This window comes from Callorhinchus milii, unplaced genomic scaffold, assembly GCF_018977255.1.
Source record: "Callorhinchus milii isolate IMCB2004 unplaced genomic scaffold, IMCB_Cmil_1.0 Scaffold1, whole genome shotgun sequence".
NCBI classification, from domain to species: Eukaryota; Metazoa; Chordata; class Chondrichthyes; order Chimaeriformes; family Callorhinchidae; genus Callorhinchus; species Callorhinchus milii.
Window position 1 is genome coordinate 111,035,465 of NW_024704742.1, and position 13,130 is coordinate 111,048,594.

A 13,130-nucleotide genomic window follows, 5' to 3' on the forward strand; every position below is an offset into this window, starting at 1 on the left:
ATGCAACCCAGTGAACAATAGAAACTGACCACATCCCAGTATGGGAGAGTCCTAGATTGGCACTCTACCAATCCTATGATTCACATTCTGTACACATAGGACCAATCTAAACCCTGTACATTTTATCATTCTCCCCATTTAGTCAGCAACAACTTTCATGTTTATAGCGGTGCTCTATTCAGCAGGTGCCTAAGATTCCTTGGTATATCCCTGGGTCTGCACTGAGTTTGCTGATCTCAGCAGGGCAGCAAATTGATATTGTTGGCCTGAGTTACGAAGGGATAAATTTAGCATGTGTTTTTCTGCTCCTGATTATTATTCAGCAACTCCCTTCTGAACGTCTGCTTGTCTGGACATTGGCTGAGGCGGGATTGGCTGTGATTCTGTTTCGGATGCATAGCTGCCAAATAATTCATTTCAATGCACCGTTAATGCTCAGATATGAATAAACGCAACTTGCAGAAGCACAGAAAGGTGTCTGACAATTCTGGAACCATTTATCAGCAGAAGAAAAAATGAATTCATATGTTTCTGAGGGGAGTGGAGAGGACAAAAGTGAGAGACTCCAGTCAATAGCCCTTGAATCAAGTGATGAAACAAAAGGCACATTTTACCAAGTCTCGCTCTTTTTCTGATTGAGTCAGAAGTGTTATAACCACCACTCGCAAGCGAGAGGACCCGGGTTCAACTCCCAGGCATGACAAAACATTGGGCAAGTTTCCTTACTGCACACACCTCTATTTATATAGCAGTAAGTAGTAACATGGTTGTTAGTTGATTGGTGGATAGTTTTTCCGGGAGTAATATTCCCTTCAAAATAAATAATTAAATTACTAAAATAAGAATAATTTGCTCACTCAATCCACGACTGTTTGTAGGACAATGCTGTGTGCAATTGGCTGCTGCGTTTTGCCTACAAAATATGCAGTCAATTCAATTTACAATATATTCTGTGAAGCGCTTTGTGACGTCCGAAAGACATGATAAAGCACTATATCAAATGCAAGGATTATTATTATCTATATGAACATATGTCTGGGTTGGCAACTGTTTTGTTTTTGGTGGGGATGTCACTGATGGCAAACAACAGGACAATGACCCCTTAATTATATGCTGAAATTTCATGAAGTGTCACTCAAATGACTTGACAATGACATCCCTACAGTTTCAGCATTAACAAAAGCATGTGCTGAAATCTTTCAGCTGGCTTCAAGCCTGACCTTCATGCCAAACTGAGGAAGCTGAGGGTTTCACTCCTGTAGCCAAGTGATAATTATCGACTAGTTTGTCTGCAATTTTGGTCTATGATAATTATATCCCTTGCAATATTCAACCCTAATTTTCTTGACAACAAAAGGAGGTATTTTTGAAAATTCACAGCCAAGGTAAATGTTCTCTTTGTTTTTTTACCACTTAACCTATTTTTGTTTCACCACCAGTATACTTCTTACTAACAAGGACATTCACACATACACACTTTCAACAAAATACATGTCCTCAAAAGAAACAGGATTACAATTTCATTATAGTCAGTCTTGACTGGGAGAGTGCTTCTTGAAAGCGAGTAGTAAACTTATGGAACAGGCTCCCTAGGGAGACAGTGGAAGTAGAAAATGTCATTTGTTTCAAGAACAAATTAGATAGATGTCTGCAAGAAAATAATATCTCAGAATACAGTATATAGTTTGGGATACAACATGTCAAGTGACTGCCGGTGGAAGGCGAACTAGATGGACCTTGGTCTTCTTTCGCCTAGCAAATTCTTATGTTCTGATTGATATTACCTCCTCCATTGCAGCAATTAGGTTCTGTGTAGATTTGCTGATCTCTCCTCCCACTGATGGAGTCCCACTGCCATGTGTGAGATAGGTTGCTCCTGGAGCTGGATGTCCATTCATTTCCACAGTATAACTGGCTTTCACTGGCCAGCAGAGCTGGTTGTGCAAGACAAAATACACCACAAAAACATAGAGGCCCTGAAAAATAGCAGAGAAAAGAGATTAGTCCAACTAAACAACACATTCATTCTCATCTCTGAGACAGAAGGTTGTGGGTTCAAGACCCACTTTGAGATTTTCAATTCACAATCTAGGCTGTCACTTCAATCCAGTGCAGGGGGATTATACTGGAATCTGAATTAGATTAATGTTACCAGGAAAGTAGAATGCTATACTGTTATAATACCTCTGTAACCTGGAGGCATACTGTATTCAGGGAACAGCAAAAATTGATAGTTACAGGTTGACCAAGCATCCTTGGCACATATTACACTGGGCCAGAAGCAACCCAAGCTCAACCTGTATCAGAACAAGAATGAACCTGGACAAATATTGCAGAGAAACAGACACACGTCACTAATATCCAGGGGAACTTGTCTACAATTCTACAATTCCACATTCTCAGCATATGAGAATTATCCAAGTTTTCTTCCTTTGTGTTTTGATTCAAAGTTTTAACATCACTTGTCACTCAGCCCATGGTGATATACTCAGTTAATGAGTATCCATCCTTTCTTTTTCTTTAATCTTTGTACATCATTCGGATAGTTAACCCAAAGCATTCTGAATGATCAGTACTTTTATACAAGAAAGTATCTTTCAAGCACATTTGTCAAGAGCTGAGGTTAAGAAAATAAGAACAAATTTGGTTTAAAAATCTTGTGGAATCGAGTGATTGACAGTGTTTACTCATATTTAGCACATATTCATGTAAGAAGTATTGTAGACTCCAGCCTGGGACTTTTGGAAGGCAGAACTAATGTCTTTGAGTAAAAATTGTTAAGAATTTGCTTTTATGTCAAAAAGACCCATTGTATTTAAAATTTGTCCCTGCTTTGTGTAGACACACTGCCTTCATTGATGAGTACTGTATTTGCTAATTTATTTTTTATTTGTAACATGGTTACATTTTGCGATGTTAACAAAGAAGATGCTTCTTTAATCAGTTCAAGAATAAAACATCTGTCGTAACACAAAACAAGGCTTCAAAATAGAGAGAACAAACAAATTAGGTCTTTTAACATCTAATATTACATACAGCATACACTGGCATACTGTAACCTCTTATAATGCTATTGGGCAGTGGACCAACATTTTAATACCAGGAAATTGAAATGACATCATCTCGCATCCAATTGCATCTTCTGTCAGTTAGTCATGAGTACTGAAACTAAAGGACACTCCACTTTGTGTGTACGACTTTGTGTGGACAAGACCATACCCTTATAAGATCACATAAGATAACAAGAAAGGTTCAGATGAAACAAGCCCTTTGGCCCATTTGATCTCATCCTTCAAAAATACCCACCCTCACATTTGATATAGTGCATTATCACATCATTGAAATGCCTCAAAGTACTTCACAGATTTACTGTACGTTTTAGTGACTATGTATTTGTAGGTTATAGGAAACTGATCTGTACCACTGGCAATTGTTCCCTTGGCTGTTAACTATAAATGGAAAAGAACGGTCAACCCAACAGAGAAATGTTTTGAAGTGGGTTGCTGGTACTAAGTTTGCCTATTCTGTGATGAATAATAATGCTAATAATAATAATAACCCTTACATTTGATACAGTGCCTTATCATGTCTTCAAGATGTCTCAAATTGCTTCACAGAATATACTGTAAAGTGTAGTGACTGTGTATTTTGTGGGAGAAACACGGCAGCCAATTGCGCACAGTAGTGTCCCACAAACAGACCTGGATTGAGAAATGAAATGAAACCAGATTCCAAATAATTATTATTAAGAATTATTATGACTAAGAATAATTAGGGTGAATGGTGGGTGGAGAGTTAAGTGGTAAAGTACTCACCTGGTTTTGGGGAATCACAATCCCATTTCTATTTTATTATTACGTCTGTTTTGGCCAAACTTTTAATGCCGGAGTAGAAACAAAGTGTTCTCTTCTCTGTGCATGGTAAAGGTTAAAATATTTATCCCCAGAAAATATTTATCCCCAGAAAAAATCAAATGTTGCAACAGCCTTTTGGGACTTTTTCCAGTCATAAGCACTTTTTCAAAAGAGTTTTACAGAGTTTTAGGGAAACAATTGGCCTTCTGTAGTTGTTTGTGTCCAACATCTTAAATTCCTCCTGGGCGTTTATCCATATAAGGAGCCTTACAGTCAAAAACAAAATGCCAAAGTGCCAAGATCAGATTTTCTCACCAACATGTTCCCTTTCAGCCTAAAGAGATCCTGCTGGCATCATCCACCCAGCATGTTTACCACACAGCATGCGGTCAAGGATCATACTTATGAATATTACAATCATATAAGTTCAGACACATTGGTCACTGACAAAAGTTCAATTCCATAGGTCACATAGTGAGTTCAAAGAATTCTCTTGAGTAAGTGTCTGAAAGGACAATGTACTTTGTAGTTGTGGCTATTGCAGTGCTGTATCATGCAGGTTTGCTCACGCGGAACTGAGTTAACAATAACCATGTGTGTGGAACTGGAGCAGCAATCACCAGCAAAGACTATATGTGCCGGCACCACAGAAAAAACAGTTTGAAAATTATTATATTTATATTTTTGCTTTCTGTACTCCCAACTCTAATGTTATTCGTCATTCTGAAGACATAGTGAATAGGGGATCAATAAGTGCCCAGTAGGAACGTAAGATTTATAGCATCCATAACACACTACCATGGTTTGTCTCCATATCTCTTCAGCATTTCTAAATGTTTGTCTATTCATGCCTTTCCCTGAAGTCTGAGCTGAGATTAGCAGCAATTGTATGGAGAGGTGAGAGAGCATGGAACACTGATACACTGCACTGTTCTTGGAATACAGCATCAACATATAAACAGACTAAAGTTAGGTAACAGAGCACACTTCATCTCACTGCATCAGGATCGCCACAATTAAAAGTCCATACAATATGGGAGAATCCAAGCTTTTGGTACATCTTTTCTCAAACAGAGGGAAGGGAAAATCAGAACTCACGTCACCCAGATTTCTCCTGTACATCTAAGAGTGACTTTGGAGTCTGTCATGGGCTGACTGTAAAAAATAGCAACCTTAGTCCATTGCAGCTTTATAATGGAATCACCCATTTACAAAACGGTCAGTTCTTAATTATGGTTCTATAATAGACATCATCCATAGATTTTCCATTAACTAAAAGGTCACCAGTTTTCATACATTCATTTTCCCATTATTTTACTTGCCTATTATCAATGGGTAATATTCATTTGATGGTTGGATTGTCTCTGATCAACTACAGAAGTGTTTCATTCTATGACAATGCAGTGCCCAAGAATAACTTCAGTTGGATGATTTATTGGTATTGTATCCTGTTATTACATGGTTCTGCTGAGCAGGTGTTCATCACACTTACCTGAAAACTATTAAAGATGACAAAAAGGATCAGCATCCAGAGGTGTCCATAGGCCATGTGCAAACCTCCCCAAAGCCACGTCAGTGAAATCAGAGCGAACAGGTACAGCACGAGGGGAACCTCTGTAAACCAGGAAAGAAAGTCTAACTGAAGAACATGCATACTTTAGGTGAGAAACATCATTCTCCCTAATGTTTGATTTACCTAATAATTTTATTTGGTTACTTGTATCAAACTGTTTTAGTTTACAGTCAATGTTATCCCAAAATAATCTCTAATGATTTTAATCTATTTTATTTTCCTCTTTAGGGCTTCCATGTCTATTAGCCAGCTGAGATGAAAGTGGGCATAGAAACATGGGTAGAGCATTCAACCTTGTAAGCCTGTGGTATATATGAATAGGGAAAACTTGTTTTGTTCCAATCTTTCCAACTTTGTAAAAAAAATTGCATAATATATCTTTCCCTATCACAAACTCACACGTGGGCAGTAGCTGGCTTCAGCCTGCACCCAAGCACTCTACATTATAACACCAAAACACTCTACACCAGCCCAATCACTGTTACTGAACTCCAGTATGGAAGTATTAACTTGTGTTTGGCCTATTCAGCAGCACTTTAAACCAAACCAAATCTGTATTTTTTTTCACAGTGTCTAGCTCCTTGATAACATTTCTTTGATCTTTGGTACTTCAATTAATTTTCTCCACAAAAACAAATGGAATTTCTAGCAGTTGAGACCAATTACAAGAGAAAGGTGAACAAATCAGGAGTCCTGTAGCTCAGTGGTAGAGCAATCGCCTCGCAAGCGAGAGACCTAGGTTCAATTCCCAGCAAGGCGAAACCTTGGGCAAGTTTCCTTACTCCACGCCTGAAATAATCTCTCAAGAAAAAAACAATAATAAAATTGGTCACTTCAATCCACGACTGTTTGTGGGACACTGCTATGCGCAATTGGCTACTGTGTTTCACCCGCAATATACAGTCAATTCACTTTACATTATATTCTGTGAAGTGCTTTGAGACGTCCAGAAGATGTGAAAAGCGCTATATCAAATGCAAGGATTAATATTATTATTATAAAAAATCCAATTTTCTGCCGTAACCAAACAGGCAGTAGAATAAGGCAGAGGTCCATTTGTCTGACATTAAGTCCAGGACAGGAATTGAACTGGTATTAACGAAGACCAGAGTCAAGGATATAAGTAGTGCTCATTATTACATATTTTTTATGGCATGGAAACATGAAATCAGAAGAAGCCACTTGGGGAAGGAGAAGTATCTTCCTCCACCAACGATGTACAATCTACCCTGTCATGAAGTCTGCCCTTATGCTAGAAAATAATGTTAAAAACCTTCAGAAGATTTGTTTGATTGTATATCTGTACTAATCAACTGAAATTCTTCGGATGGGATTCCTCTGCAGAAACATACACATATTACTTGGTCATCTTAGTTTCTATCTACAAAAACATGCATTTATACATCACATGCGGAAGTATCTCAGAGCCTGAATACCTACAGTATCTCTATAGCCTTCCATTCTATTCCTAACCTGACAGATCAGCTCAGTAACTTCTTGTTAAGAATAATAATAATCCTTGCATTTGATATAGCGCCTTATTACGTCTTCAAGACATCTCAAAGCGCTTCACCGAATATACTGTAAAGTGAATTGACTGTATATTTTCATGTAGAGTCTAATGTCTTTCAAATACTGTATATTCCAATACAGTATTTCATTAACCTTGTTAGCAACATCGAACTGCAAACCTAAAAATTATCACATCCTTGGCTAATTGACAACCTCTCATTGTGTACTCACTTTGATGTTTCTTACAACAATAGCTTGTATCATTTATTTATCCACATTAAAATTCCTTTAACCCTCTTTCTGAAGCTATTTGTTGGGATCATTAACTAGAGTTCATCTTGTCAATATTTGTGATCTTTTTAAGCCTGATTTCTCTATCCCACTTCACATTGTTGCAATTGGTCATGTACTGAACACTGAAATGAGAGGGGTAGGTTTCAGTTTTATATAGCGAGTTGAACATTCGGCTCTTTCATAACATTAAAAATGGTACACTATAACTTCTAGGATAACTGAATCTTTCATCTAAAAACTTTTAAGTGACTACAGGAGAGCAGGCACAGCTTGATCTGCACTCATTGCATTATACTGCAGCATGTGTAAATATCACATCACCATTTCTTGCTGAAAGGTTGATGTTCCAGCACCATTTCCCCCTATTTATACTGAACATCGGCAGCAAATTGCTCCCAACATTGAGCAGGTTTGCCACCAAAGGAGCAGTGTAAATGACTATACTGCATTTTTAACTTGTCCAGACAATTTGTTTTAACAAAAAGTTTTGCAGCAGTACCATTCTTAGATCAAAGTACCACTATCTGTTTTAAGATTTCAGTGGCGCTTCCTCCAGCATAAGCATTCTTGGATGAGTAAAATCGTTGATGGTAGTAGCACCATCAGGAAGAGCCATTGGAGGCAATTTTATTTGTGTCCTCGACATCTGAACCCAGTCAGGAAGATTAGTGAATCAAAGAGAACAGTTGTTTCATTTTGCAATGCTTTTCATTTGATAAAGGTTAGACCATTCAATCCAAAACTACTGCATTACAAGGTTTTTAGTGTTGGCAGGTTCCGTAAACCTATCAGCAACTCCTGAAAAGCTATTTTGCTTTAAAAATTGAGTTGTCCTTGCCCTACACTGAGTACATTTGGTTTCCAGTTTACGTATCTCAAGATACTAGAAGCAGTCGGATCCGGCTCAAATCAGCTGTTCTTTTTTGTTCAATTTGACCCACTGCTTTTTGTTTTAAGTACAGAGGGGTTACTTTCCTCTCTCCCGAACAATATCTCTAGACCTTGGACTTGACGAGAATTTCGGCATTGTATTCAAATTGAATTTGAAATAACACTTCTTGTTTGGTCGTGCAATATGATTCAAAGCATTCCCGAGGATGAATGTGTATGTTTCCTGGCACCTAGGTGAGAACTATACTATTCAGAATCCTGGATCATTGGTTCTTCAATTGAATGTCAACAAGACTCAAGCTCTCGTCAGCGCCTCTGCACCTCAGCCACTGACAACATCGACCTGCATGGATACTCATTCCACCTCACCCCAACTATGAGGTGCAGAACCCAAACTGTTTCAAGCCTTATATCTGTCACTTGCTCAGCTTTCCCCCACTTCTGCAATATTGTTCACCACAAACACTACCTCTCCTCCCAGTTTGCCAAGACCCTCATTTGAGACCAAAGGGAGGGTAATGAGAAAAGAACATTTTCATTTTTAAACAAATGTTTGGCAGAAGTGGTTGTATGAAAAATTGGGAAGATGTTCAAATGTTTGGATGCAAACATGTAAGATAGTTCACATCTGAACGTTAATCTCCATGTATAACCATTTTTCAACAGTCTGTCTCTCCAAACTCAGATATTTTTTCAATAAACTATGAATCTGAAAAGCACAAAAGGTTCAAAACCATTCAATATCTGTTCTGCACAATTATATCTTGTGAATTTTGTTTGTTCATTTGGTGAAAGAATTTCATTATAAGGCTCTTAAAATTTGGCCTGCTAACATTTAATTTTCCACTGCTCTTTTATGCTCCGTTCACTGCTGTTTGATTTACTTTTGTTTGAATAGTGAGTGTTGATGAGTGGGAATATCTGGGAGAAGTGAATGACCCAGAATAAGAGGAAACTCAGTAATTACACATTTATACATGTGCTTACAGATATGCATATTGTGCATCTCCCATATATATATATATATGTGTGTACACATAGATAGTCACACATGCCATGCACGCATGGACATGGACTTGCAGAGTAGAAATGGAATTGGTTGAATTGTTGTAACAAGTAACATTAAATAAACTGTCAAACCAGTGGTATCAGTCAACACTCAGAAAACAAACAGAACTAGAAGGATATCAAACACATTTCTATCCTTTGCAATGTTTTTAAAAATTGGTTAAGATAACAACAACAACTACTTGCATTTATATACACACTTTCCATGATCATTTGGGTGACATAAGAAATTTGTGATCCGTAATGTCAGGTACTAAACCTGCATGCTTATGACAAAGGCAGAAAACTTTGTGGTTTCTGTATGAACATGATGTAGTATATGCTGACAGGAAACTTTTCAACACATGACTAAACACACCGCATTTATCTCAAACACAACTTTTTTTGTGTGATAAACAATTTTGACAAGGTTATATAATATGCCTAAAAAGTTCAAATTTTCTGGTCTATATCAGGAGTTGTGGAACAGTAACTTCCATTTTATTCATATTTGCACAAGTTCAAACTTTATTTTTAAAGAAGCCACCAGTGTAAGTAAATGTCAGCAGAACAAATTTGTGAGGCAGACTGGTGGCTTTGTGCTTTAATGCACTGTAAAAGAAAGCAAAGCAGCGGTAAGAGATGGTTTGCACTCATGATAAGTTTCCTTTGAACAGGCTTCCAATAAGGAGGGTAAGAAAAATTGGAAACATGTCACCCAGGGGCAGCCAGTTCTACTCCAGTATTGAAAAGAGGCCCGAGAGCAAAAAGGTGCATTAGTGTGGAATTTACATTTGAATGATCATATGAGGAAAGTGTAATCTTTGCTGCTCCAGTGCACATACATAATAAAAACTGGTCAACAAGCCTCTGCGGATAAGGCAGTAAGGCGTGACCATGCTATGGTTTATTACATTGAGCCAAACTACAAGATTTCACAAGTACAGAAACAACCTCTCCCATGATTAGCAAGGAGTAGAGATATCTCTAGATTGTATTTTAATCTTTGCACTTGGTTAAGTTTGGCACACATCATTTACAGTATTCTATATGATTAGAATAATGTACAGCCAGATTAGCAGACACACCAAACATCTGCTCACAATACAGAGACAAGGAGGGGGGGAATGGCATCACCCATGTGGTGACAAAATGCATGGTGTGATTCTCAAATAGTAATTTAATGATTGGTGGGTGAGCACATCTTATTTTGCATTAATTGGATAAATGTTCCCACCTTGATGTTGTGAATTTAGAATGGGGTTTTCCAACCAAAACATGCAATCACTGGTAAGGTCAAACTGATCAGGGAATTGTTTCATGATGTACTGAATTCCAATTGTAAATGACTGCAGCACACAATAACAGAGAATTAGAATTTTTATAGGATCTCAACACAATGAAATGACTCAAAGTGCTTTTATAGTAATTACCTTTAGAACCAAAGAAATTTACAGTATAGAAGAAGGCCATTTGGCCCATAGTGTCTGTGCTAACTCTTAGAAAGAGCAATCCATTCAGTCCCATCTGCTTTTACTTTTATCTAAAGAGAGCTAATAGGATTTGGAATACCCTGCCAAGTGTGGTGATCGATCACAATCCATATGCAATAATCGTTGCATTTGACATAGCGCCTTATCACATCTTTGAGACGTCTCAAAGTGCTTCACAGAATATACTATAAAGTGAATTGACTGTATATATTGTGGGTGAATATTCACTTTCAAGAGGGAACTAGTTAGCTACCTAAAACGGAGTCATTCGCAGGCCTATTTGTAAAATACAGATAGATGGGACTGAATTAGTTGTTGTAAGAGCTAGCCCAGACATGATGAGCCTGACTGCCTTTTCCATGCTGTAAATTTCTGTTCCATCACGTACCGGCTCCTCTGCCCACCCTCTCACTCCTCGCCCATCCTCACCTCAAATGCCAACTGCGAGGCAATCCTGGAATCCGCTCAGCTGCCTCTGCCTCTGCTACCCCCTCCCCACCACCTCCTCCCACCCCGGTCCTGACCCATTCCTCCCTTCACACCACTGAACCTGTCTCCCCCTCCTCTCTCACCACCATAATCCATATGAAACCTACCACCTGCTCCCTCGACTCCATCCCTTCCCCTCCCCTTACCTCCCAGCTCCACCTCCTTGCCCCTCTACTCACTGACATTGTAAATCTCTCCCTATCCACTGGTACTGTTCCCATCCCATTAAAAACTGCTGTCATCACTCCCATCCTTAAAAAACCCTCCTGGACCCTTCTCTACTCCCAAACTACCGTCTCATCTCCAACCACCCCTTCCTCTCCAAGGTCCTGGAATGAGTCCTAGATTCGCTCCTTCCTCTCCTGCCACTCCCTTTTCGAACCCCTCCAATCAGGTTTCCTTGACGTCCACAGCACACAAACAGCCCTGGTCAAAGTGACAAAAGACATTCCGTCCATCTCCGACCAGGGCTCCCTCTGCCTCCACGTCCTCCTTAACCTCTCTGCTGCTTTCAATACCGTCGATCACTTTAGACTCATCCATCGCCTCTCCTCTCATCTTAACCTCCGCGGCTCTGTCCTTGACTGGTTCAGATCGTACCTCTCACACAGCCTCCACTTCATCTCCACAAACAGCTTCTTCTCTAGGTCCCAGACCATCTCATGCTGCATTCCTCAGGGCTCTGTCCTTGGTCCCCTCCTCTTCAATATCTATATGCTCCCTCTCGGTGACATCATCCACAGACATGGGGTCAACTTCCACATGTATGCGGATGACACCCAACTCTACCTCTCTGCCTCCACCCTTGACTCCAGGACCTCTGCTGTCCTGATAGAATGTCTATCAGACATCAATCAAGTCCTGGATGAGAGCTAACCTTCTTTAGTTGAACATCAACAAGACTGAGGCTCTCCTGATTGGTTCCCGTCAGCGCCTCCTCACCTCAGGTGCTGACAGCATCACCATCCATGGTTGCACACTCCACCTTGCTAAGCCAGTCCGGAACCTTGGGTCTTGTTTGAACCCTAGCCTTTCTACCCCACATCTGCGTCATGACCCGCTCTGCCTTCCCCCACCTCCGCAATGTCGTCCGGCTCCACCACTATCTCACACCGCAGGCTACTGAATCCCTCATACACGCTCTCATTACATCGAGGCCCGACTACGCAAACTCATTGTTTGTCGACCTCCCCAACTCCTCCCTCCACTGGCCTCAGATCATCCAGAACTCTGCAGTCTATGACCTCTCCTGCACTAGGTTCCGCAACTCTATCACCCCCATCCTTGCCCGACTCCACTGGCTTCCCATCACACAGAGGATACATTTCAAGATCCTGGTCCTCAATTTCAATGCCCTCTATGGTCTTGACTCCCGCCCTCCACCCCCACCCCACTTCTATGACCCCTTATCCCCTATCATCCTGCTCGCTCCCTCCAATCAGTGGGTTCCAGGCTGCTTCATGTTCCCCGCCTCGCTCGCTCCACTATTGGCAGGTGGGCCTTCTGGTACTCTGCCCCCACCTTCTGGAACTCCATCCTGCAGTCCCTCTGCCTCGTCCCCTCCCTTGCCACCTTAAACACCCATCTCAAGACTCTCCTCTTGAACTGTGCTTTTGATCTCCCTGGTTCCCCCCATGCTCTCCACCCTCCCAGACCCTGGCCCCCAGCTCGATCAGTAACTCTGGCTATCCAGCGACTTGGCACATCCTCTGACGTGAAAGGCGCTTACAAATGTAAAGGTGTTGTTGTTGTTCCTGTACAAATAAGCCTAGTTTCTCCAGTCTGCTCACACTATTAAATGTAGTTACCATTTCAACCGTGCCTATAGTCAACTGCCCCTTCTCCCTCGCTCGGCCTCCAACCCCATCACTGTACAGCTCTCCTAAACACTATCCCTCATTATGGGTGCTGTATAAATTTCATTTCCTCTGCACCCCCCTACCTCTTTGACCTCCTCTCTCCTCAAAACAGTACCCG

The 13,130-nt window shown here is 40.3% G+C and overlaps 1 protein-coding gene across 1 annotated transcript in view; it reads right to left on the minus strand.

Annotated features, from left to right (window-relative positions):
• The window catches only part of adgrv1 (adhesion G protein-coupled receptor V1), a 260,965-nt gene that overhangs the window by 7,372 nt on the left and 240,463 nt on the right, over nucleotides 1-13,130 (minus strand). The window contains 2 exon segments of the mRNA XM_042346991.1: nucleotides 1,785-1,976; nucleotides 5,347-5,468. Coding sequence (XP_042202925.1) covers nucleotides 1,785-1,976; nucleotides 5,347-5,468 — 314 coding nt within the window.